Source organism: Perissodus microlepis, chromosome 3 (genome assembly GCF_051167445.1).
Source record: "Perissodus microlepis isolate ML-2025 ecotype Zambia chromosome 3, ASM5116744v1, whole genome shotgun sequence".
Taxonomy (NCBI): domain Eukaryota; kingdom Metazoa; phylum Chordata; class Actinopteri; order Cichliformes; family Cichlidae; genus Perissodus; species Perissodus microlepis.
Genome location: NC_140463.1, coordinates 2,190,405 through 2,217,625, shown reverse-complemented (window position 1 = coordinate 2,217,625; position 27,221 = coordinate 2,190,405). Strand labels below are relative to the sequence as shown.

General features: G+C 46.4%; 1 protein-coding gene across 1 annotated transcript; it reads right to left on the bottom strand.

Moving 5' to 3' along the window:
* Positions 1–19: 19 nt before the first annotated feature.
* On the bottom strand, positions 20–27,133 carry LOC146389402 (retinal guanylyl cyclase 2-like). The gene is made up of 24 exons (XM_084910250.1): positions 26,920–27,133; positions 23,796–24,042; positions 22,999–23,229; positions 13,938–14,093; positions 13,714–13,856; positions 13,367–13,522; positions 13,070–13,219; positions 11,980–12,199; positions 11,735–11,810; positions 9,442–9,526; positions 9,078–9,194; positions 8,927–9,010; positions 8,593–8,769; positions 8,147–8,300; positions 7,794–7,937; positions 7,574–7,722; positions 7,316–7,479; positions 6,242–6,365; positions 6,089–6,157; positions 5,215–5,389; positions 2,342–2,440; positions 2,122–2,207; positions 1,490–1,575; positions 20–1,408 (listed from the first exon to the last, which is right to left on the bottom strand). The coding sequence occupies exons 2-24, from the start codon at positions 24,031–24,033 to the stop codon at positions 1,321–1,323; spliced, it is 3,171 nt and encodes a 1,056-aa protein (XP_084766376.1). The 5' UTR covers positions 24,034–24,042; positions 26,920–27,133; the 3' UTR covers positions 20–1,320.
* Positions 27,134–27,221: the final 88 nt, after the last annotated feature.

Here is a 27,221-nt window from a genome sequence, read left to right as displayed (position 1 = left end):
ACCTCCATGCTTGATCTAACTAAGTATTTAATAAGAATATTTCATTCATTCAGATCTGGGATCTCTTATTTTTGTGTTCCCTTTATTTTTTTGAGCAGTGTAGTTTTGTGAGCTTTAACCTGAGATTCTGGCATTTCTGGCAAAATACATTTATATTTAAAAACTGATTCAGGATTTAATGAATCAATATCACTTTATTCAAGCTAAAATCGATTATCGAAACCCAGGTTAACTGCAGTACAGCTGGTTATGTTTAGCAATCACACTGAGGAGAAGAGAGGGTTAGGGGTTATATCAAAAAAAATATTAATACTTTTAAATCAACTTTAATTAAATTAACGTAAAACTGGAATAATCCAGAGAATATCCATTTTTGAATTTAGAAGGTGAAAAGCTTAAAAATAGGATTTAAGAAGAGGAAGCACAAGGAAATTAATTCAAAATGCACAAAACATGAGAACGAATGAAAATTGGAAAGGGAATAAACAAACACATGCAGACTGAGAGGGAGGTTATAAAAGGAGGAGTCAGTGGCTCGTTTCAGCCCTCACCTGTCTGCAGACAGCATCTCAGCAGCCAACCTTTGTCTAATACAGACAATAGTTAAACTAAATTGTTTCCATTTTTGTTTTGTTTTTTCACTCTTTTTAGTATTTTTTTCATTTGTTTTTAAAAAATAATTTTTACTTATACAACAATGGGTGTTTGTGTGTTATTTTTACAGATTATTATGTGAAACTCAGCTGGTAGTGAAGAAAATAGACCTGAACTGCACATGTTTGATTGACTTATTGAGGAAGACGGTGCCTTCAGGAGCATCCAGGAAAATCCATATTTAAGCACTCAGTCTACCTCAGAGTTTAATGGAACATTTACATTTTAAAGAAGCATCAGGAACAGCGACAGCATACAGCCAGAGTCAGTGCGCAGAACTGATTATTGATCATCACAACAAGGTAACAGAGCAGAGCCAGAGACATCTGTCATGCATCCACTCTTTAACAGTCTTTACCCAGCATTCATTGGACAACACAACCCTGATTCTATTTCAAGGTTACTAACACATCACAGTCACCATGCTAACAGTTAGTTTCTATACAACTGTACAAACATCAGACAGTGGTCAAACAGAAACAGAAGCGATGTCAGTGACCAATCAAAGAGGACTTCCAGTTAAATCAGGAAGTAGAAATTGGCACCCATGGCGATGATTGATTTGTGCACTCAGACTTTACAGCCTTCGGGAGCCTGAAGATCTCCAGGGTTCAGATGTCTTTGAGAGGGTCTCATCAGCTGATGACACTGTGTGTGTGTCTGTTGTCACTTCTTCATCTTGTTCTGTCGGTCCAGAAACTTTTGTCGTCTGTCGACTGGAATCTCATCCAGGCTGATTCCATGGTTGCTGGCCCTGACAGAGAGACAGGTGTAGAGAGTTTCAGTTTAATGATTACTTTATTGGTAATCGATAATGACCACTGTGTGTTTTTACCCTCCGGCGAGGTCTGGAGGAACAGGAAGAGGTTTATTAAAATCTTCTCGACCCATCAGCCAGTACGTGTCCTCTGTGCCCTTAACCTGCAACACAAGCATCCAAACATCAACGAGTCCCACCATGGACTCGCATCAGGCTGAGTAACTGTGGACAGGGTCACTTTGGATCTGGACCAGACTCTGAACCTGTCAGACTGGACTACAGTAAACCTGAGGGTAATAACCTGACTTTTGAGATAAGGTTTTGTAAACCATCCATTCTCTTTTATCCTCATCAGGGTCGCAGGGGTGGGGGCAGGGTACACCCTGGACAGGTCGCCAGCCTGATTCAAGGCTAAGCTTCATGGTCACACCTATGAGCAATTTAGATTCTCCAATTAACATAACCTCACTAATTGCGTGTCTTTGGACTGTGGGAAGCCACAGTACCCAGTACTCCACACAGAAAGGCCCTGGCCAGGTGGTGGGATCGAACTCAAGACCTTCTTTATGTGAAGCAACAGTGCTAATACCCGAGCCACCGTGCTGCCTTTATCACCATTTTGTGTGCTTGTTTTCTAACACCATTCACAGCTATTGCATCATGTAATTATATTTGGATTTGCTTCAGGTCTGTTTAGATTAGCATACCTGTGCCTTCCGGGTGTCTATGTGGTATCCCACTTTCAGACTGGTCAGGACTTTGACCGTACTCAGACTGATGTGGATCCTGTAAGCTGCAGACCACAAACACATCGTCACACCGCAACTCAGGAGGAAACTAGTGATTCTGACATAAGTTAAATACAGACAGGAGAGACATCAGGGTGGTCTCTCAGTGATCCAACCATTGATCAAAGATTTTACTTACGTAGCCCAGAGGACTCCATGAGTGAGGCCGTGGTCACCGTGTCTCCAAAGAGACAGTACCTGGGCATCTTGAGTCCAACCACACCTGCTACCACAGGACCTGAAGACAGGAAGGGCCAGACCTTTACCTGGCACTAACACCACTGACAACCTCAGGAACCATTATTACCATACTTTAATCAGAGATGTAGGGTTACATTCAAACTAGCTGGGAACAAAAATACACTACCAGTCAAAGGTTTGGACACGCCTTCTCATTTAATGGTTTTTCTTTATTTTTACTACTTTTGACACTGTAGATACAAACTCAAGACATCATATGTATGAAGCACGACATATGGAATTATGTAGCAAAGAAAAAATTGATTAACAACTTTAAATATGCCCAGAAAGTTGATTATGTTCAACTGGATGTAGGACGTAGTGTTTTCAGTGGGAGAAATGCTTTGTCACTTCTTCAGTCTCAGCTTTCTCCAACCTTATAAACAGTACATCTGCACAGTAACTGAAACCAGCATGAATGAACAATGGGCCATGACCCAGTTGTGTTCTGTACATGTTTATTCCTCAATGCACATCACCAACAGACCCCAGTCAGGAACCAGTCCCATTTTTAAGTTGGCGGGGCAAGATTGCTGATGCCGTGCAGGTGTGTCCACCTTCCCTGCACAGCACCGCAGGCCACGCCCTGCCAAATACCCCCATCGCCCGACTGAGGCTGGGGAGCCACCCGGCTGGCGTGGCTCCCCGTGCGGCGCCTCTGCCTCCAGCAGGCACAGCCCCTCTCGCCCCTCGTCCACCTCTGGCTTATGAGGCTCCTCCACCACTCCCGGCTGGAACAGCCCTTCCTGGAGCAGCTCCTCTTCCTCCAGTCGGTGTGGACCCTTGCGCTCCTCATCTGCCGCCTCCGGTTGGAGCAGCTCCTCCACCGCTCCCAGCAGGAGCAGCCCACATGACAATGTGAATATTAATGATGAAGGAACTGACCTCCCAGCCCGTTGTTCCTTCAGTGGGCTGGTTTCAGTCATTGTGCAAATGTCCTGTTTATAAGGTCGGAAACCTGCAGTCAGCTGAGACTGAAGAAGTCACCTGGATGATGATGATGAAACGTTTCTCTCACTGAAAACGTTCAGATGAACTGAATCAACTCTTTTGGATTTACTCACCTGGATGATTGAGAGTACAGCAAAACAACACTAAATATGTTTTATATTTTAGATTCCTGTAAGTAGCCGCCCTTTGCTTTGTTGACAGCGCTGCAAACCCTTATCCTGCTCTCAGTGAGCTTCATGATGTAGTCACCTGAAATGGTTTCACCTCAGGTGAGCCTGTCAGGGTTCATTGGTTCTTGCATTCTTAATGGGGTTGGGACCATCAGTTGTGTTGTGCAGAAATCAGGTTGGTACACAGCTGACAGACATATTTGACAACTGTTACAATTCATATTATGGCAAGAACCAATCAGGTAAGTAAAGAGAAACAACAGTCCATCATTACTTTAACAACTGAAGGTCAGTCATGGTTTTCCTCTTTTTAGTGAAAGAGCCGGTTCTCTAAAAAGACCCGGAATCAGTAGTGTTGTGTGGGCTGGAGGCCTTGTTTGCTTCCATTTAGTCTGCTACTGCCAATCTCCTTTCAGAACCTAGTGGGTCAGTGAGTGCGCCTCGGAGTAGCCTTGTGGTGATTCTACACTGGGAGGCCCGAGACCCGAACATTGTAAATATTACACTTGGGGCCAGTAGGGTGGATCCCTTCATTAGGATAGAGGGACACACGTCCAGGTTACACAGTAATCAAAGCAAAGTCTGGATATTACGAAGAATCTAAAATATAAAACAAACAACATGTTTTGAGTTATTTCACCCTTTTTGATTTACTACATTACGGAGCCCCGGAGGGGACATAGGAGAAAAAAAAATTAAGACGGACTTTTGCGAGATCTCGCAAAACTAACTCGGGATCTCGCAAAACTTTTGCGAGCTCTCGCAAAACAAACTCGGGATCTCGCAAAAGTTTTGCGAGATCTCGCAAAACTTTTAGCCGCATTCTTCGGACGCCGGCTCGAAGCCGACCGGGAGGTCGAGGCACGATGTGCAGGGAAAGCGGTGTTCCTCCCGGCTGTAGTAGGTAACAGGAGGTCGAGACCTCCCGTTAGCTTCGAGCTAACGGGAAGAATGCGGCTAAAACTTTTGCGAGATCTCGCAAAAGTTTTGCGAGATCCCGAGTTTGTTTTGCGAGAGCTCGCAAAAGTTTTTGCGAGATCCCGAGTTTGTTTTGCGAGAGCTCGCAAAAGTTTTTGCGAGATCCCGAGTTTGTTTTGCGAGATCTCGCAAAACTTTTGCGAGATCCCGAGTTAGTTTTGCGAGATCTCGCAAAAGTCCGTCTTAATTTTTTTTTTCTCCCATGTCCCCTGCGGGGCTCTGTACTACATAATTCAACATGTGTTCATTATTAGTTGATGCCTTCAGCAAGAATCTAAAAAGAAAAACCATTAAACTGTTTTGTCCAAAACTGGTACTGTAATCCAGTCTGACTGGTTCAAATATTATTCCCATCCTTGTGGTCTGAGCACCAACTGCTGATGAAGCAGGACCTTGAGCCAGCCCTGAGATCTCCCAAAACAGTTCTGTCAACAGACATTTCTACTCACTACTCCCGACATTTCTAAATCTTTCAGCAGTTGGACACAGAAGTCGAGCTTCACTAATCTCATCCACACGTGTCCACACTAAGAGTGACTTACACCTGAGACACATTGAACATACTCTGGATTCTTCAGATGAGGAAAGTTGATAGTATAGTAGTTACACTGATAAATGAACCCTCTCCTGACGTCCTGGTACTGAATGAGCAGATAACGGTCGACAGGTGTACCTGAGTGCAGTCCGATGCGGATTTTGACTTTAATCTCGGGCATGTGTTTGATCTTAAAGTTTCCTATCGAGTGCAAGATGTCCAGAGACATGTTGGCCACTTCAGCTGCGTGTCGATTCCCATTCCTGTTGGGAACACCTGAAGCCACCATGTAGGCATCTCCAATAGTTTCCACCTATAACAAAACCAGAACCAAATTTCATGTGTCTTTGTCTGTGAAGGTTCTCAGTCATCCAGGTCATCGTAGTCAAAGGAGCTTGCAAAGAAAAGCGTCTGGACTTCTTTAAGTTTACTTGAAGACGTTTCACCTCTCATCCGAGAAGCTTCTTCAGTTCTAAGGTCAAATGGTGGAGAGTCCCAGATATAAACCTAGTGGGAGTTTCCCCCCACAGAGGGACAAAAGGACCCCCTGATGATCTTCTAATCGCCTGAGCCAAGGTGTGAAACTGGGTGTGGGTCCCAATCAGCCAGAGTTTCGGGTGTGTTCATTGTGAAACCTGGCCCCACCTTATCATGCGAATTCCTGAGGTCAGATGGCCCAGGATGTGAGTGGGCGTTAAGGCGTCTGGGAAGGGATCTCAAAACTGGATTATAGATGGCAGAGAGTTGGTGTCGTAAAAGGGGGGGTCCTTTTGTCCCTCTGTGGGGGGATACTCCCACTAGGTTTATATCTGGGACTCTCCACCATTTGACCTTAGAACTGAAGAAGCTTCTCGGATGAGAGGTGAAACGTCTTCAAGTAAACTTAAAGAAGTCCAGACGCTTTTCTTTGCAAGCTCCTTTGACTTCATGTGTCTTTGTTCAGATAATCCAGAAATTAAGAGAAATCTTTACTGTTTAGGTCAAACACGCATTTTAAATGGAAGTGTGTTACCTTGTACACATCATGGAGACCAATGATGGCATCAAACATGGTGTAGAGGTCATTCAGCAGGTCGACCACCTACACACACACACACACACACACACGGGTTTAGTGAAACACTGAAAAATGAAATGCACAAAAATAAGTTCAAACTGTTTGTACCTCGATGGGCTCGCTCAGAGCAGAAATAGTTGTAAATCCAACGATGTCGCTGAAGTAAAGGGTGCAGTCCGAATAATGTTCAGGTTCGACTGGTTTCCCTTTCTTCAGAGCTTGAGCCACAGACCTGGAACAAATGGGAACTCACAAAGTAAGAATTTCATTGCTTAGTGTAACCATGCAGCAAACAGCCAAAATAGAGGCCAGAAGTTTAAACATGGCTCTCCAGTTCATCCTTCAAACCCAGGACTCTGCAGCAACCAATAATGGATTCCAGTTTAGCTCCACTTTTAACGCCATCATCCTCCTGGTCTGCCAAAGAACAAATCCTCCTGGCTAAATGTACTCCTCTTGCAGGGGGATCATAGACTTGCTGCCTGACAGCGAAACAGCCTGGAAGGTAACCAGTGCTAACAGTCCAGGAGACAGGAACGTGATTACCATGCTCAACCTGCTATGTTTTGGCTGAATGGGGATGAATCCAACTACAGTTGAAAGAGTCACTATCTGGTGACCTGGTGTCAGAATCTGCCCCCAGTGGAGTTAGTTGAAAACCTTGGCACCAACCATATCAATGATCCTGTCTGATTCCAGTTAAGACAGGGTTACCTTTCAGCCTCCCAGCAGCTATCATCTCACAGGTCCTCAGAGAACTAAACAAGCTCAAATCAAAAGAGCACAACAGAGGACGAACTTCCTGTGATACAGGAACAAGTTAAACGCACCAAAGATAATGTTGGGGCATTCCTCCAAATGCACAATGCAGCTCATCATTCATAACCTGAGGAGTGAATGGCTGCAGCATGCCCTCTCATTAGCACCTGTGCAACTCCACAACCCCGAGGCAGGCTAAACCCTCCCAGCTTGGCCACTCCTCTCTCGGGAGTCGGCGTTCCATCAGGACCAAAGTCTGCATCATGAGAATCCTTCATTCCTGTCTGCAGCGAACTTCATTAACGAGGCCCAACGACACAGTTCTATTCTCAAGGACTCTTATCCACCCACTCATCAGAGACTCTGACCCCACCTCCAGTTCACATTACTGCTTTACTATACTGTTTACTGTTTTAGTCTTACTTTGGCAGGAGCTGCCCCACCAGTTTATCTGTCTTGGTTCTCTCAATCTCCAGTTCATCCGTTCGTTCTCGGATCAGATCCTCCAGGTTTGAGCTGTACTGCTCCAACATCCGCAGCATGGAGTCGATGATGTTGGCCCTCCTGCCTCTACTGATACCTCGAAACTGCAAACAGATTGTCAAAGGAGTCGAGATGAAATCAGAAAATAACCCCGAGCCTGTAGAAGGCAGCAGGTGGCAGCAGTGAGACTCGGCTCACCTGTTTGAAAATGTCATCAAAGCTCGGCCTCTTACTCGGGTCTTCATTCCAACATTCATTCATCAGCGTGAGACACTCGGTAGGAGCTTCATCGACCGAAACGATCGGCCTGCAGAGAGGAGGAGGCTGCTTCAGACGCTCCACGATCTCTGGGAGACAGACACGTGATAAGAGACAACTGAAATATGAGAGACACAGCTGATCAGACATCCTCCCTCACCATGAGCCGGCATGTCCATCATGGCATATGGCAGTGTGCGTGAGATCACTTCCTGTATGATGATGGAGAAGCTGAAGACATCTCCAGCAAACAAACCTCCTGAGACCGGATTCCTCAAAAGCTCCGGAGCTGTCCACAGCATGTCTGAGAGACGGGAAGAGAAACACACAGATGCATTTAGACAGCTGCAGTTTTTATTTAAACAGGTTTGTGTTGTGTTTTGCTCATGATTAGGGTTAATGTTAGGGTTAGGATGGAGAGTCTTAATATGCCCTCTGACATAAACACACGTGTAAGCAGAGATACAGCGTCTGAGAAAAACTTCAAACATCTGAACATGCTCATGTTTCTACCGTGTGGATCCTCAGGAATGCTGATCCCCTGGGATTTCAGGATCATAGGAAGTCCATAATCTGTTATTTTCAGAACAAAGCGACCATCAACTAAACAGTTTGTTGACTTCAGACGGCCATGAGTCAAACCTCGCAGATGAAGGTACTTCATGCCCTGAAACAAACACTTAATATCAGTAACCTGATCGGTCTGATCAGAAATGAAACAGTCTTTAAAGAGATCATAGATAAAGTCGAATAGAGCTGCATAATTAATTGACTTAGAAGTCGAGTCGTGAAACCTGAACTTTGTCAGACTAGTTCATAGATCCTTTATTAGGACAGCAGTGTTTTATCATGGCACTATTAATAATAAGGAGCAGAGTACTAGTGTGAGTAATGCTCACAGCACCAGTTGTTGTATCGCAAATATAAGTGAACACCAGGGACAGGGGGTTCAGCAGTACCTTGATGAGGTCCATGAGCAGTGAGGATTTAAACATCCAGTCCAGCCTCACGTCGCCGTCAGCCAGCAGGTCTGCCAGACTTCCTCGGGGGCAGTGTTCGACCACCAGGGCGAAGATCCCCGAGTCCACAAACAGACCCAGGCACAGGTTTAGGTTCTCGTGTCGCATCTCCCTCAACTGAACACCAGGCAGAAAATACTCTTAATACTGCAATACTGTTAATCTGTTTCACGTACAGATGGTAACGCCACGCAACAGAACAGAAAACCGGACACAGAAACAAATAGAATCTGTGTCCGTTGTGTTTCTATTGTAGATTTTCTTCTCATCATACCTGGCTGAACATATTCTGGGTGTTTTGATTGGCTTCTGTTGGTGTTTTTCCAGTACTAAACTTCTTCAGCCAAACCCAGTCACCCTGAAAACAGCACAGCCAATCAGGGAATGTGACAGGACAGGTAGGCTCACACAGGTGCAGGTAATACCTCCAGTATCCCGATGTTGGAGCTCTCAGGTGTTGTGAGGATATAACTTCGAGCGAGCGATCGCAATGGAGTTTTCATTTCCAAAAGACTCTTCATGATGGACTCATCGTTGAGTTTCTATGGAAACACCAACAATCTGACCAAAGGTAGCTCACTGATCAGCTCACTGATCAACTTATTGATCAGCCCATTGATCAGCTCATCGATTAGCTCATTAGTCAAACATGCCTCGCTGTTAGTACTCCCGCTGCTCCCAGTTTTCTACAGAACTACAGACGCACCAGTACCAGCAATGGTACCAGATTGAACAGTAGTTACCACCAGTAAAACCCGTAAAAAGTAAACAAGCTAAACATTCTCTGACCTTCCTGCTGACTTGAGTATCGATGAAGACAATGTCGTCCAGAGTAAGGATCATTTTGGTTGCTGTCACTGCTCCCTTAGTACTCCTGTCCAGAGACACGTGAGAAAAGAAAGATGCACAGTTCTGCAGCACTATATACATATGACCAGTCCCAATTCAAACAATACAAAATATACACATATCATGAAAACATAAATAGTGTTATATATTTACAGTGTGGGTCATTGCACATAAATTAAGTGTTACACAGTGGTGATGGTAGATTGTGTATGGAGGGAAGTCCTTGGACTGGGGGGTGGAACTATGTCGTCAGTGAGTCCAGGGTGGTTATGTCTTTTTTGCTTGTTTGTTTGTTTGTTTGTTTGTTTGTTTAACTAAGCAGCAGAAATCTAAGAAGCTTGGAAAGAAAAACTACTGGACTTCTTCAAGTTTCTTAAAGAGGCTCTGTCTGAGAAACCTTCCTTAATTCTAAGACTATATAGTGGAGAGTCCCAGGTATTCAAGCCCTGGTGGGAGTGGCCTCTTAAAAGGGTCATTGGCCCACTCTTGATCATGGCCTCATTACATGAGCCAAGGTGGGTGTGAGTCATTATAAGCAGAGGTTTTGGGTGAACCCACTGTGAGACCTTAAGGCGCCTGGGAAGCATCAGAGACTGGATTACAGATGGCCGACAGTTGGTGTGATAAGCCCCGCCCTCTGTTCAAAGATGGTTGCTCACAGTGGACATAGATGGCTTCTTTCACTCCTCTTTCAAACCATCCATCTTCTCTCTATTACAGTAAACTTTAATGTTGAGATTTCGATTCTCCTCAATGTGCACGGCACAGTCCAGAAACAGCAAACTGTTAGGTGGCATACACGTGTCTGTACCAGTGGCAAGGTGCTGCCAAGAGTCATACTTTCTACTTCCTCCATGTAAAGGTTGGCTACCTCTGCTAAAAATGACCCACACTCTGTCTCATACCTCGTAGTGATGGGATTTCCGGCTCTTTTTAGAGAACTGGCTCTTTCGGCTCCCAACCGGCTCTTCGGGTTGTTGCTTTAATTAATTTATTATTAACAATAATATAAAATTATGCACAAAAGGAATTACTAATGTAAAAAAAAGTTTTTATTTATATATGTTTATATATAAATATATGTGGTGGCCCCTAGAGACAAAATACGTACAAACTCCAAAACACATTTCTAGCTTTAACTGAACTTCCAAAGCAGAGCTACTAGATCACTTAAATTACACAATTGAAAGCATATGTGTATTGTTTGTGTATTTATACACAAGCACTCATATATATTCAAATAATTTTAAAAAAATGTTCATTTACCTGTTATTACCACACACTTACTTGCTGGCTTGTGTAGCCACGAGGTAACAAAAGCTCAACACTGCGCCCAGCATCCTGGAGCACTTCTGTTGTGTTTTGTACGTGCTTTGTCTGTAGGGGCCACCGTAAATATACTTTTATTTATTCACATAAAATGTAATAAATAAATGATATAATAGAAAAACCAACTATTCACATTTCAAATTTTAACTATTTAAATTTTCAGCTTTTTCCTTTTACAAATTTAAAGTGAAACAACACAAAACACTGCAAACCACAACACAATTAAATATAAATTAAAATGTGAAAACAAAAAGAAGATGCACATTCTCTGTCATATGGACCTGCATGAATAAACTTTCTGAATCCTTTATCATCTGCAACTGAAAATAGTTGTGGATGATTACTATACCTTTCTAATGTGACGCTGTTGTCCCTGGCTCTCTCTCTCTCTCTCTCCCTTCCGCTCTGTTCCTGTGCTACTGAGTGTAACTACCGCCCCTCCCCCCTCTGCCCAGCAAAGCACAAGGCTTGCATGCGGAGTGACGTGGAAAAAAAGTGCGAGAGAGAGGGTGAGAGAAAGAAAAAAAATCCCACGGCTCGCGATAAGGAGCCGGCTCGCGTCGTTCACTTCAAAGAGTCGGCTCTAAGAGCCGTTTCGTTCACAACCGACACATCACTAATACCTCGGCTCATGTGATGAGTCACATGATGAATAATTGGTCAACGACCCTCTCCAGGGACAACTCCCACTAGGGCTTAAAACCTCGGTCATTCCACCACTTGGTGTTAGAGCTCAAGAAGCTTTGCGGGTGAAACGTCTTCACGAAACTTAAAGAAGTCGAGACGCTTTTCTTTCCAAGCTTCTTAGACTACCATGACTGGGATGACTGAGAACCAGACTGAAAACAGAATAAGCACCAGGTACGTTAGAGAGGAGTGTGTGAGATTAAGCCTGTGTGTTAACCTGTTCCAAAAGAAAAGGCCTCCAAGCAGAGTGCAGAACAACAGGAAGAGGAAGAGCACAGTTACAGCGCCCATACCTGCAGGGAGTGGAGAGGTTAACTTCCACATTTATAGCCATGCCAGACAGCAACCTTTTGTCAACATGAACACGAAATCACGACACATACAGAAACTACAGGTGTAATTAAGACCTCATTTGAACTGAAGCACAAAGCTCCCACCCTCTCTGTGGGTCAGTAAACACACCTCCACTGCAGGCCTCATCTGGATTAAACCAACAGAAGCTGGCTGAGGGGGGTTTTCCTCCCGGGAAGACAAACGAACGGCTCAGCGGTCTCAGACCTCTGGTCGTCCCGTCGGTGTGCGTCGGAGAGAGTGAGTGTGTTGGGACGAGGCGGTCGCCATCGCTGTCCAACACTAGATAGCTGGCCTGCAGGCCACGCCCCTGAGTACCTCCATACAACACCTGATAGGGAAGAAGACAGGAGCTGATTGTACCATTGAGTTTAAGGTGAGGACATGATGAAAATGATGATGATGCAAAACAAGAGATCAAATCAAATTCTGTGGTTCAGAAATTATTAATTTATTAACTTTATTCTAAATGTCTGTGAAGTTTCTTAGTCATCCAGGTCATCATGGTCTAAGGAGCTTGGAAAGAAAAGCGTCTGTGGGAGTGTCCCTTAAGAGGGTTGTTGACCCATTATTGGTCCTCTAATTCAGCAGTCTCAAACTCCAGGCCTCGAGGTCCGGTGTCCTGCAGGTTTCAACTCTCACCCTGGGTCATCAGGGTCAAATGATTAGTTCTTTACCAGGCCTGTGGAGAACTTCAGAGAGAAAGGTTCTGGTCCATGTGTTCAGTGTTGAGGTTTCTATTCTTCAGTGTGCACTGAAAATCTTTCCAAGCTCCTTAGAGAACTCTATGCAAACTCTTAACAACAGGATAGACGTGATTATGTTGTATTAAGTGGTGAAAAACAATTATTAAAACTCTTTTGTGTTTGTGGACACAGAGACTCAATTAGTCTGTCTAACTTAATCAGAACGAACTGTTCCCAGATCAGAGTCATCTGACACTAGAAGGGTCAGTCATGAGTAACTCTTCACTGCCACAAAACATTTGGAAAACAAAACTTGAGTTTTAGGTCATAGTTTTAAAAACCGTAAAGTGCGCCTTGTTGTAGTTTTTGCCTCTCTGCCTCTGAGTGTCACGAGTCTATCTGATCTGGAGCAGTTTGTTGAAGGAAACGAGGAGAAAGTCTTTTATCTCAGCTTTGATACTGAAAGCAGCAACTCCATCAGTTACTCAGCTAGCGAGTGCTGAAATCTGTGTGACCTGATTGAAACCCTGAAAATCAAAGCCTCCATCTGATTTCATGAGCTGATTGCCCGTCACCCAGTGTCCACGCCCCGCCTGACGGCGCTCTTCCACTGCCTTTGCAACGAAGTAGACCATGTTGAAAATAGTCCCAAACAAAGGAGACACCTGCAGACAAAATCCAGGACAACACTTTGTCACATTAGATTCTCTCATTTACTGGGGATGCACACAGTGTTTACACGTTATTTACTTGTTTACCTCTGAATCCATCAGCACATTAAAGCCCGTGTTTGTTGTTGTTTGTTTGTTTACCTCTGTGGCGGAGACACCCGAGTGAATCTCTCGGCTCATTTGAGCCTTGCGGAAAGCTTCATAGAAACTCTGGTCGGATGCCATGGTAACAGTCAGCACGGCACTATAGGCGTGACGTAGCTGCGTGTTATTGGTCAGCTGGTTGAAGACTGTGTGCTGATTGGATAAAACAGAGAGGGAGGGAACCAATCAGAACTCGGCCTTTTGTTAAACATGTCATGATTAATATGTAAAGGCAGTGGGGTGGTGTACGGGTGGTAAATAAGAAAAGTTTGCTTGACTCAGTTTTCTTTTTGACGATCGGAGAAAATGGAATAAAACCTCCGTGAGAACTTGTTGGTCGTTACCTGATAGGGCATCGCGTACAGCAGGGCGTCATAGGGAATGAACACGTAACCATTAGAAACCATCCCCATCTCCAGGGCGGTCAGCAGTAGCTCCCTCTGATCCTCTCCACCAATCAGGACAGAGCTCATGCACATGATGACCACTTAAGGTGAAATAAAAAGTTCTCTGATCTGATGTGTTCAGTTCAGGGATGGCAGCTTAATGATCATCTCTTAGACCTGACCTTTGACCTTGTCGGCTTCTCTGATTTCGTTCAGCGCCTCCCGAGCCCCGCCTTTGCTGCCTGGTTCCATGGTAACCACCGGCCCAATCGGCAAACCCATAGCCCGGAGCGCAGAGGCCACTTCCTGTCCGGTGCTCTCCCAAAGGTCGGTGGCAGCTACACAACAGAGGAGAAGAGATGGAGAAAGGAAACACTGATAAACAATTAAGACAACAAAGACGATCACAATGTAAACAAACTGCCGGGGAGATGCATATCCTGTGTTTACGCAAATGTTGGGTAAAAGCTGTCAGCCAGACCTTGTGCAGGTTCACAAAAGGAACAGTGTGAGGAACAGTGTGAGGAACAGTGTGAGGAACGCTGTGAGGAACGCTGTGAGGAACAGTGTTTGAAATGATGAAGAACCAAAGATTGTGGAGATCATCTGAGCTTTTAAGAAGCTGTCCTTAATATGTTGGAATCAGACAACCAGGACAATTGAGGTCCTCCTGGATGGGTCCATAAAGAGAAGGGCTCGGTCAATGATGTCTCCTTTTCCCTTCAGAATGGTGAAATCAGACTTGGAGGATCAGAAGGTCAGTGGATCTGTTGAACCTCCAGCTGTCTCTGTCTATCTCTGTACTTTACTTTGGTAGAGAGGATTTCATGTCAGCAAGAAGTTTCCTTGGTGAAAGAGTCCTGGTGAACATGTCTGTGTGGTTTTTTCCCATATTACTAACATGCCGATTTGTTTGTTGTGATTTATTATCCGCCAGACTCATATTTGCTTTAAATGACAAATTTATTTAAGACGGAGTGATTTATGTAAGTCTGGGATGGTACGTGTTAACGGCCGCTCATAGATCCTACCTGCCGGATCTTCTTTTCATTGATATTGCTGTTATGACTGATGAAGCCGAGCTGGTGAGTTTCTGTGTTAACTAAGTAACATGTTAAAGCTATAAATATGACTATTACCAAACTGTACTGTCATTAATAGTGTTGCTTTGTTAATGTTGTATGGTTGTTTTATTTTGTGTCTTTCAGTTGATTACCTGGCTTCTGTAAAGGCACGGTTACTGTACTGGTGTTAGCTTGTGCTTGTGCAATAAAGCTTATAAAAGGCAGCAATCAGATGTCCGAGCCTGAGTACGACACAGTTTCATCAGTTAAAACACACCCTTACGGTGGGAGTTTACTAAATTAAAGGTAGTTAGTTTAGTAAAAACCGTACAGTAATCAACACTTAGCCATCCCCGCGACGGAGAAGCGGAGGAGGGTCTGTGTCAACTACGGAGAATCCAGCAATTAGGCGGACCCCGGCCGATCGTCACGGCCGATCGACGCGACTTCGTTCTCAAAACACCGTCAAGCCCTCGTACGTGAGAGACTGTGTGTGGATTTCCTTGCTGGGACTATTAGTGCGCTGGCGTAGGATAAGCCAGCCGCCGAAAACTGACTTTTAATTCAGTTACTAGCCGCTAAGTGACCGGAAGTGGGCTGCCGCCATCTTTGTTGAGGGCAAAGGAATAACGCTGGTGATACAAGAAGGAAAAGTCAGTATGGCATGCCGAAAAGAATTAAAGAAAAAGCGGTCCTCTGCGCAAGCAGTTTTTACTAGGAAAGCCAATTCCATTGTCTTTAACATTGACCTTCTGACTGAACATGACCTCATGTCTGAACGTAGGACACTCAAAGACAGTTATAGTGAGGTTTGTGATAGCAGTTTTGATTACATCGCTGCTATGGAAGAAGAAGATGCAAGTGGGTTTGCAGCAGAAATAGCTGAAGTGGAGAAGAAGCTGCAGGACTGCCGCTCAAAATACCAGACCACAGAAATGAAGCTAAAGGAAGCGTCATGGTCTCGTTGTGCATCAGGTCAGTTTGACAGTCTAAGAGTTGACCTGAAAGATGCGATTGGCCAGGTGGAGGCGCTCAAAACGGGTCAAGTAAAACAGGAGCAGTTTGATTCAATGCTCCCTGCTGTGGAAGGCAGAGAGGAAGCTCTGAGTGAGTTTGTGCATAAGTGGGATCGTTATGTTCCAGAGAAAGAAGTGAACGTTATGCGAGCTTGTCTCAAAGAGCTCAAGGAAAGGAGGAGAGTGGCTATGGTGGTGCTGGCTACCACCCTAGATGGAAGAAGGAGATCTGGGTGTGGCGACCTTAGAAGCAGGACTAGCAGTGAGGGTGATGGTAGTGATGAAGGTGGCGCTGACGGTGGGGTGACGACCAGCACTAGCAAGCCCAGTGGGCCCGCTGCGACTGGTGGAGGTGATGGCCCAGCGCGTGCCGGTGGTGCGCTAGATGCCGACGTGCACCCTGCTGCACGCCAAAGTGCCGCAGTGGGCAGTAGTAACCAGGTTATTGATGAAGGTGGCCCCGATGGAGCACGAGTTGCAAGTCCTTCCATTGCGGCCCTTCAAGCGCCACCACAGGGACCACTATCCCAGGGACTGGGGAGTCCTGTGTTCAACCCTGGCCTCCCAGGCACGCCACAGCAGCTTCGAGGAATGCATGGTGTGAGACCCAATGGCGCTGGGGCAGGACAGAGCACGTCTACCGTCTCTCAAGGATCACTCGGAACGAGGATTGCACTCGCACCCCTGAGCCTACCAAAGTTCTTTGGGGACAGGAGAAGCTACTGGCGCTGGAAGAGTAGCTGGGGGACCCTCCAATCGTTAGCGGAACCCACAGGTTCCCCAGAGTGCAGGCTCTTCCACCTGATGGACAGTATAGCTGATCCAGTAAAATGTGAACTTAGGCTATCTCACTGCCGTACTGCGAGCGAGGTTTTCCGGGTTTTAGAGGACTGTTATGGTGACGTATCACAGATAGCAGATGACATTGTACTTGAACTACAGGAGTTACCGGGCGTGCGCAACAATAAACCCAGAGAGGTTTTACAGTTGATCCAAGCTGTAGAGAGGGCGCTGTTGGACCTAATAGACCTAGGTTGTGAAGATGCCATAAAAAATCAGTTGGTGATCCGGTCACTTGAGAGTAAGCTGCCGGACGGTATGAAAGAAAGGTGGCTTTTGTACCGATGTGATCCTGTCAATGTTGTCAGTCCACAGAACCGGTTTGATAAGCTATGGCAGTTCCTGAAAGATCAGAAGACAGTTCTGGTGCAACTGGAGCAGTTGCAATCCATCAGACAGTCTAATACTGCCAGGGCAGCTGATCCAAGCCCCCGCGAGAAACCAAAAGAGAGACCAGATCGGAGGATGGAGAGACGTTCGTTCACCAAGGCTACGGTGAGCGAGACGAGAGGTGAGCTGTCACAGAATCCTTGCTGTTTATGTGGCAAAGAGGGTCACACAGGGCGTTTATACCGCTGTAAGATGTTTAAAAAGGCCAACCCGTCAGAGCGGAGAGCTTATGTGAAAAGGACAAAAGTATGTCCCAGGTGTCTGGACTCCCATGGGAGTGATGACCCATGTAGTAAAAACTTTCTGTGTCGTAATGAGGGATGCAGAAGGGGTGATGCCTCATCGGATCACCATTTCTTCCTGTGCCTTAAAACCCCAGCTAGGAAAGATGCAGCTAGGCAGGGGACCAAAGGGGATAAAAGGAGGGAACCCCGAGGCCCGACGGAAGAGCAAGAGGCTGTGTTTGCTGGCCTAGGTCTGTCCCCGGAGCAGCTGGAGGCTGTTCGAAGGGCTTGCACAAACAAAGTGACTTCAAAGTCGTGGGCTGGCAGAGGCTCGGAAGATGAGAGTTGTCTGAAGGAGCTCCCGGTCCTCATGATGTTGTTGGACGTCACCACCAAAAGGGGAGACTGGATTGGAGCACTCATCGATTTAGCCTCTGACACGAATTACATCACCCACCAGGCAGCGGAGAGGCTTGGTCTGCCTGGTGAACCAATCACCTTAGTTGTTCATGGTGTTGGTGGCATGGAGGCAAAAGTAGAGACAAAGAGATACCCGGTGAGCATAAAGGTAGCCACAAAGAAGGGGACATGGCGACTCCATGAGATGGTTTGCTATGGATTAGAAGAGATTGCCAATGTGGGTCACGTCGTGGACTCGGGGCGCCTGGAGAAGTTCTTCCCAGGCTCCGTCGAACCGGGGGAACTGATCCGCCCGGAAAAGATTGAGCTACTCATCAGCACCCGGGAGGGTCGTCTAGCCCCCCAGAGAATGATGAGGTGCGGTGACTTGGTTCTGTGGGATGGTCCATTAGGGAAAACCATCAGTGGCGCACACCCAGATCTGTTTGAAGATGTGGAGGTGACTGCACGACTCTCATCGACCCATTTTGTGTGCTCCATGAGGGTGGAGTCTCAGAGAGTTGTGGCCCTCCGTAACTGCTGCCCAAAACCGAAGGACAGCGTAGGGGTCGGTACCACGGCTACATCCAACACTGAGATCATCAAATGGCTGCAGTGGGACAGTATTGGTGCCGCCTGTGATCCCATGTGTGGCGGGTGCCGCTGCGGGAAGTGCGCCCCTGGAGGGAAAGAAATGTCACTTGCTGATGAAAGAGAGTTAGAGATCATCAGAGGAGGTCTAACCTTCAAGCTGAGTGACAATCATAGTGACAAGCCCCATTGGAATGCTAAATATCCCTGGAAAGAAGACCCTGCAACCCTGCCTAACAACCGCAAAGCTGTGGAGGCGACTTTCCTGAAGTCAGAAAAGCGCCTCGAGAAAGATCCACTATGGAAGGCAGCTTATGCTAAGCAGGTGTGTGACATGCTAGCTAGGGGGGCCGCTATCCAGCTTTCCCAGACGGTGTTGGACGGGTGGAAAGGAGCGGTGTGGTGGATAAACCATTTGATGGCGCCCAACCCACACTCCAACACCACGCCGGTGAGGCTCGTTTGGGACAGCAGCCAGGTGTACAGAGGTGTTAGTTTGAACAGCATCTTGATGAAAGGCCCAGATGTTCTGAATCCCATTAGGGCAGTGCTGCTCCATTTCCGGGAGGGAGAGCATGCGGCAATAGGGGATGTCTCCAAAATGTATAACTCTGTATGGCTGGAGGATCAAGAGGTGCATGTTCACCGCTTCTTGTGGAGGCATTCCCTGGAGGAGGACGTCAAGGATTATGCTGTGGTGCGTGTGAACATGGGTGACAAGCCTGCAGGTTGTATCGCTCAGGTTGCCATGCGAGAGACTGCCCTTCTGCCACAATTTGTCAACAGAGTGGAAGAAAGACATGTCATTGAAGAGGATACTTACGTGGATGACATCCTTGTGTCCCACAACGACCCTAAGAGACTGAACGAGATCCTTGAGGGGGTTGGAACCATTCTCAAGCATGGGGGGTTTTACCTCAAGCCTTGGGTGCGGTCTGGCTTTAGTGGGAGGCAAGGTGCTGTTCCTGCCGAACCAGAAACCATCATGTTGCCCAACCAGCTGCGGACTGAGGACAACAAGGCTTTGGGTGTGGGTTATCTCTTGGAAGAAGACAAGCTTTTCCTCATGGTGGCTATTAACTTCTCCGCAAGAAAGAAAAAGGTGCGTACTCAAGTAGACCTCGCTGAGGAGAACGTAGGAGAGAAGACGCCGAATCCCCTCACCCGCCGTATGCTTCTAAGTCAGGTAGCAGGGCTCTATGACCCCCTTGGTCTGGCGACACCCCTGAAGCAGAAAGGTGTTATTCTTGTCAGGAGAGCCTTTCAGGAGGCCGGGATACTGACTAAGGATACGTGGGATAAGCCGCTGTCTAGTGAACTACGTGGGAGAGCAATCAAGATCTTTGAGGAGTACGCGCGGCTGAGTACCATCACCTTTCCCAGGAGTATTACACCATCCGGCTGGGTGGGTAAACCCTGGGGGATCACATTCTCTGATGGGAGTTGTGACTCATACGGAGCGGTCCTCTACCTGCGCTGGGAAACGTCTGGAGGGGTCAAGACTCGGCTCGTGGAGTCCAAGGCCAAATTGACTCCAATCGAACAAAAGGGAGATGCTGTCAAAGCAGAGATTTGTGGAGCTGTTTTTGCCACTCGCTTGAAAGGTCACTTTCTGAAGTACAGTCGGTTGGAAATAGATCGTTGGTACCATTTTCTGGACAGTCAGACTGTGTTAGGTGCCATCCAGCGGGAGAGTTACGGGTTCCAGACCTTCTATGCCAATCGAGTGGGAGAGATACAGAAGGCCGGGCCTGTGACCGACTGGTGGTGGCTTCCTGGCCAGTTCAACGTGGCTGACCTGGTCACAAGAGGATGTTCTCCTGAGCAGCTTGGTGAGGACTCTTCATGGCAGACCGGTCCCATGTTCCTAAGCAAGCCAGTAGAGGAATGGCCCATAAAGTCAGCTGCAGAGGTGGCTTCTGGGAGTAGAGAAGTCGTCAGTCGACTCCAAAGAAAGGCTTTTTCTGCCATCTTAACAAGGTCGCGGGTAAGGGTGCAGGCCACTCCAGATGGTTTTGATAGCGTCAAAGCCGTGGTCGGCAGCCGAGTAAGTCCAGAGCTTTTACCATTCAGTAACAAGGTTACGTCTTTTGAGACTAAGGGGTCTCCTTCTGTTGCTTCTAATGTCTGCAGGATCAAGGAGTACTGGGGTTCAGCCTTGGTAAATCAAGTAGATCTTTCACGGTTCAATTCTCTAGCCAAGCTCTGTGGGGTCATAGCTTATGTCCACAGAGCCTTGCGCTTTTGGTTATCTGGCAGGGGTCGAACTGTTGTAGGATTAAAGTGGGAGGCGGTGCCCACGGCTCAGGAGCGGGTAGAGGCGTTTCAGGACTTATGCCTCGCCGCTCAAGCAAGTGTGACTTTCCCTACGACGACGCTCAACCGCCTGGTTGTGCGCAAGGATAAAACAACGGGGCTCTTGATGTGCTATGGCCGGATTCAATCCGTTGAGGAGGAGAGGTCCGGGGTCCCTTTGATCCCCTACAAGTGTCGGTTAAGCTCTCTCCTCGCTGAGGACGCCCATCGTGTCACAACCACGAAGGTGTTTCTGCCACCCTTCTTCGGATGAGGAAGAGGGGCTGGGTAGTTCAGGGTCCCAGGATCGTACGGAAGGTGGTTGATTCATGCATAAGTTGCAGAAAGTGCAGGGCCAAGCTATGCACTCAGGTGATGAGTGATCTTCCCCCCGTGCGCACTACGCCAGCAGCTCCTTTCGAGTACACTACTTTGGACTTGTTTGGTCCATATTTTGTCAGAGACTCAGTAAGGCGACGAGTGAAGAAGAAAGTCTGGGGCGTGGTTTTTAGCTGTATGGCCTCAAGAGCAGTTCATGCAGACATAGTTGAAGATCTGTCAACTGAGGGCTTCCTGAAGGCATACCAGCGGTTTACTGCTCTGAGGGGTCACCCCAAGAAACTCTGGTCTGACCAGGGGACCAATTTCGTGGGAGCTAAACCTGCACTGAAGGAGCTCTACGACTTCCTTGCGAGTATCGACAAAGAAGAGATCCAAAGAAAGGCAGCCGTAGTTGGGTCTGACTGGATGTGGGAGTTTAGTCCAGCGGACTCCCCACACCGGAATGGAGCAGCAGAGGCAGCTGTTCGCGTGCTGAAATGGGCGTTGAGTAACGTTGGTGAGGAGGGAAAATTGACTGCTCTGGAATTCCAAACCCTCCTCTATTTGGCGGCCAACCTCACCAATGAGAGGCCTATTGGGGCCAGAGCTCAAGTTCAGGAAGAAATTGTAGATGTTTTGACACCAAACTCTTTGTTGTTGGGTCGGGCAGGGCCCAGAGGCGACAACATGGGTTTTGAGTTCCCTGCCTACCCATTCAGTCGTCTATGTGCAGTCCAGGTGGAAGTGGACAAGTTTTGGAGACGCTGGAGTCAGTTGGCCGGGCCACACCTGTTTGTTCGGCAAAAATGGCATGCCCCGGCGAGAAATGTCTCTGTTGGGGACCTTGTCTGGGTGGCAGATCAGAACGCACTTAGGGGTCGTTTCAAGCTGGGTCGCGTGGAGGAGGCAGATCCAGATCACCTAGGTGTTGTTCGGGATGTCAAAGTGAGGATTTGTTGTAGTCGTCCCATCAACTGGTCTCAGGCAAGGAAGGACAGGGAACCATGTCATTCCATCATTCTCCACAGGGACGTAAGGAGGTTGGTGGTGTTACTGCCAGTAGAGGAGCAAGAGGAGCGTGGTTCATCCCCCTGAGTACCCAAGAAATACTTGCGGATTGGGGACTCTTGGGTGTGGGGACCAGGTTCAACCTGTTTAAAACACTGTTATAAGGCTTTTTTGTTTTCTATATTAGTGTTTACTGTTACTGGTTATTGTGGCCTACTTAGTCTGACACGTAGCCCAAGTGGGGGGTGTGTGGTTTTTTCCCATATTACTAACATGCCGATTTGTTTGTTGTGATTTATTATCCGCCAGACTCATATTTGCTTTAAATGACAAATTTATTTAAGACGGAGTGATTTATGTAAGTCTGGGATGGTACGTGTTAACGGCCGCTCATAGATCCTACCTGCCGGATCTTCTTTTCATTGATATTGCTGTTATGACTGATGAAGCCGAGCTGGTGAGTTTCTGTGTTAACTAAGTAACATGTTAAAGCTATAAATATGACTATTACCAAACTGTACTGTCATTAATAGTGTTGCTTTGTTAATGTTGTATGGTTGTTTTATTTTGTGTCTTTCAGTTGATTACCTGGCTTCTGTAAAGGCACGGTTACTGTACTGGTGTTAGCTTGTGCTTGTGCAATAAAGCTTATAAAAGGCAGCAATCAGATGTCCGAGCCTGAGTACGACACAGTTTCATCAGTTAAAACACACCCTTACGGTGGGAGTTTACTAAATTAAAGGTAGTTAGTTTAGTAAAAACCGTACAATGTCGATACTCTTAAACTGGGTCTAGCTCTCACTTCTATCTCCATTCAGAAGCTCATAAGTAACAATGGTTAAGTTAAAGCCCTCACAGAAAACACCACCACTTCTGTGATGTCCCAATGAACCACTGCAGTTATAGTCCGATGGGCAGTAAAAGTCAAACCACCAAAATCAAACAAATGGGGCCTAATATGTGAGTGTAACAGTCTAAAATGGTGAAGCTCAGATCAAATAACCGGCTCAGACTAAATTAAAGTAACACGAGTTTGAATGAAGAGATTACGGTGAGAACCACCCCACCACTCTGACTGTGATGTCAAACCCTCACCTGTGATGATGCTGACATGCGCCCAGCCGAAAAATCTGAGCACGGTGAACAGGACTCTGGTGGGAGGAGTCAGTGGCGGCAGGTTTGGCCAGTCAGCATCTAGACAACCGGGAGAGGCGAGTCCAGCCTCCCAATGCTCAGTCATTAGGGAGGCAGAATGACAGAGGGCGGGATTAAAGGGTCCAATGTAGGCATAGCCATAACCTTCAAAGTCCCCAAAGTTGGTCAGAGCTAAAATAAAAAGGTCAAAGGTCAAACAAATATCACACAAATAAAAATAAGGAAAATAAAAAATATTTCACTTACTTCAGTCTGTAAGCTGATAAACACACTTCAAATAAGCGTGTGTTGATAAGACTGATTAACTGTCTAATGATCCTTTGGAGGTGGAGTGGTCTAATATGTGACTAACAAGCAGACTTTTCAAATTAAAAGTTTTATTAAATGTCTTCTGATTGTTCATTCAGTTCAATTTTATTTATACAGCGCCAAATCACAACAACAGTCGCCTCAAGGCGCTTTATATTGTACAGTATATCGTACAATAACAGATACAGAGAACAACCCAACAATCACATGACCCCCTATGAGCAAGCGCTTTGGCGACAGTGGGAAAGAAAAACCCCCTTTTAACAGGGGGTCTAATAATTGGCTGCTAACTCATCATTGTGTGATTGGTTAACCCTGTACCACTTTGTTCTAGTGTAACTAACCGTAACTGTAACTAAAGGTAATCTCTTTCTAAATATTTTACTGAACTTTATTTTAAGGTCCTGTTGGCTGATTGGATAACAGACCTTTGGAGGCAGAGCAGTCCTCGTCCAGCACTTTGACATCATACCAGTACCCTCTGCTCATACTGATGTCAGTCCGTAACCTGGACAACGCCAGCGTGACCGCTGCTGTCGGCATCGCCCGGGAAAACAACGGGTCACATGACCACGGACCGACCAAGGCGATCTTGAAGGTTGTTGTCCGAACCTCTTCGATGCATAGCAACCACAGACACGCCCCTAGCAACCATCGAAGCTGCATCCTGACAACCTGCCAGAGATTCAGACGGATTTTTAGAAAGTCAACAAGAACACAAACTCGTCTGAACAAAGATGAAACACAAAAAAACTGATTCAGGTTTGTCAAACTACTGTCTGTTAACAAGGAACCTGAAACCTCCACGTAATGAATTACTTAACCTGCAATGTCAATTCATTTTAATGACAGGGCTTACCACCCACACGAGGGGCTGTAGGGTTGGGTGCTTAGATGGTAAATGGACTGGTTCTTAAACAGCGCTTTTCTACTCTTTCTGAGCACTCAAAGCGCTGTGCACAACTTGTGCATTCACCCATTCACACCCATTTGCACAAGCACAGTGCTTTCTAAGTAACATTCACACACATTCATACTCCGATGGATGCATCGGAGAGCAATTTGGGGTTAGTATCTTGCCCAAGGATATTTGGCATGCAGACTGGGGAGACCAGGGATCGAACCACCAACCTTTCGCTCTACCACCTGAGCTACAGCCACCCCAGACAGTCTGATGTACTGGCGCTCCGATTTTCAGCTTCCAAAACTGGCTTGTGGCACATGAATGTCGCCTTTTTGGTGGGAAAGGCACCTGAGCTGGTGCATGAGGTTAAGATGTGATGACCTCAGTGCATAGCTCTGGTTCTCAACCAGTTTCCTATAGATGACCTGGACTCTGTTCCCCTCTGGAGTTGCCCTCGATGTGAGGGCACGGACAGAGTGGTACTACATATATCGCCACGGCAGAGTTTTCCCCGGTGGATGAGATGGTTGGTTCCCTGCACCTTGTGGTCGTGGAATGGGTCCTAATTTTTGTTTGTGTGTATGAGCCAAATGACCCTACAGAGTTCTCCAGCACCCCATCCAGCCTTCTTAGAGTCACTGGGTGGGGGTAATAACGCTCAATAACTCTCCAATAAGGAACTCTATTGTGCTGCTGGGTTACGTTTCTGCAGTGTTGCATTGCCTCTACATTGGCAGACCAGATGGTGGTTGCCCTGTTTAAGCAGGGGGTCTAGAGGGTGTGCTCCAACTACAGAGGGATCACACTCAACAGCTTTCCTGGGAAAGTGTATGCCAGTGTTCTGGAAAAGAGATTTGTAGTCGAACCTCGGATTCAGGAGGAACGCTGAATCCACTGGTTGTGGAACACTGGACCGGCTCTGGCAGTCTGTAATAAGACTTAATAATGCTGGACATACAACTCCGAGAGGAGACAAGCATCAGAAATCTGTATGAATCACTTGTTTGTAACACTGAAAACACATTTACACTAAACATACCAGTCAAAACAGAAGAGCACGCTATTGTTTTAAATAGATTTTATAGACCAACATTGCATATGTACACTGATGCTTTTACAGGGTTTGGCTTCCTCTGGACGTAATGCAGTCACATGTCACAGTTGCATGGACAGCAGAAGAACATGTAGTCAAATTCAAAGTGGAATCAAACTCAGGACTTGCTGTGAGGCAACAGTGCTAACCACTGCGTCACTGTGGACTGTGGGTAGCCAGAATCACATGATTTGTAAGTTTATACTACAGCAGAGGTTTTAAATCCATCGACCAGCCTCCCACCTGAATGATGTAACATCTTACCTTTAACATCTGCTCCTTAATCTTGTGTTAGGTATTAAAGTGAATAACAGATTAAGAATTTAGAGGTCTACGCAGTGCTTCGTTAAAAAATGATGACAATGTAGAAGCTCCAAGGTGATAAGGTAGGTCACAGGGACCTGCTGGCCCCTTCACAGAGGAGCAGTGCACGCTCTGTTTTAAAGTGAGAATACTTCAATAAACCCTCAGAAGAAGACCTTCCGTTTGACATCACATGACTTAAGTGTCATTTCCACAGTAACTATAAATGAGATGCAGTTAACCACACGTAGGATGCTCGCTTGTATCAGCGTTTGAAAGCTGACTGTCAAAACCTCTGAAATGACCACATTTCATCTGAACTCCTGCAGCTGTGACTCTGTGGGGTTTGTGATGAGTCTCCAGGTGATGTCACAGAGATGCTGGTCTTCCCTCTGGGGATAATTAATCTGAAGGTAGGTCTGAGTCCACATTAGAGACTGTGATGACTTGAAGCTGAACACTCAAACCACCAGGCACTGGAAACCTTCAACCTCCTAACGGACTAGGACCGCTTGTGTAGGACCACTATGAACTATGACCCCCTTCAGGACTTGAGCCTCAGTGAACCGGCTTTCTGAAACAGGACCCTCAGCTGTAGCTCATTTGTGACTGGTTCTCCTCAGAGACCATAAATCCTAAAGTTTGGACCCTCAGGTACAGCAACTGGAGAGCAGGTGGAGGCTTTCACTGGTTTGTCTGGCTGCCACCAGAGGCTGTCCAGAGACATGCATGTTATGCAATAACACGATGATGGTGTGTGCAAATGTGTTGCCTCAGTCATGGCATCAGGAGAGATAGAGCAGAGTATGTAACTATGACCACACATGCTCAGGTTAAACCACAGAGGGCATCCGCTGACACTTTAATCCAATCATAGTAACCATGGAAACACACACACACCTGAGAGGTCAAGACTTGATCTGCAGCTCTCTGATTGGCTGGTTTTAAAGAAGATCAAGCTCATTAACAGATTTACTTAAATCACTCAGGTCCCGTGCTCCCTATATTCAGGCAAAATTTAACTTTATGTATACAGCTCGGGTTTACAGCAGCAGTCAAAGAGCCTACAATATTATAGGGGCAATCGAAGGTGGGAAGGAAAAACTCCCTTTTAACAGGGATAGAGCTCCAACGGATCGAAAATCAGAGAGGACAAAACACAACCTGTCTTCACACACAGAGTCTAAGACTGTCTGACCATCAGAAGCTCAAATATCAGAACAATCAATCGAGCGATCAATGATCTGTTTACCTTTGTCTCAGAGCTTCATCTGTCCAAAGGAAAACCAAGCAGATGATGTCAGGGTGAACGAGGGAGGACCAGAGACCAGGAGGGAGAGCGTCAACGTCGAGTTACATCCACTTACAGTGGAGAGAGAGAGAATCATGGTCGAGCTACATCCACTTACAGTGGAGAGAGAGAATCATGGTCGAGCTACATCCACTTACAGTGGAGAGAGAGAGAATCATGGTCGAGCTACATCCACTTACAGTGGAGAGAGAGAATCATGGTCGAGCTACATCCACTTACAGTGGAGAGAGAGAATCATGGTC

Bases quoted from the DNA above. Each gene is read 5' to 3' on its own strand.
- LOC146389402 (XM_084910250.1), bottom strand. From the start codon at position 24,033: ATGCAGCTTCGATGGTTGCTAGGGGCGTGTCTGTGGTTGCTATGCATC. The intron at 13,523-13,713 runs GTAACGACCAAC...TTATCCAATCAG, and splicing joins TGTACGCGATGCCCTATCAG to CACACAGTCTTCAACCAGCT. The intron at 2,441-5,214 runs GTACACCTGTCG...TCCTGTCTTCAG, and splicing joins CCGCATCGGACTGCACTCAG to GTCCTGTGGTAGCAGGTGTG.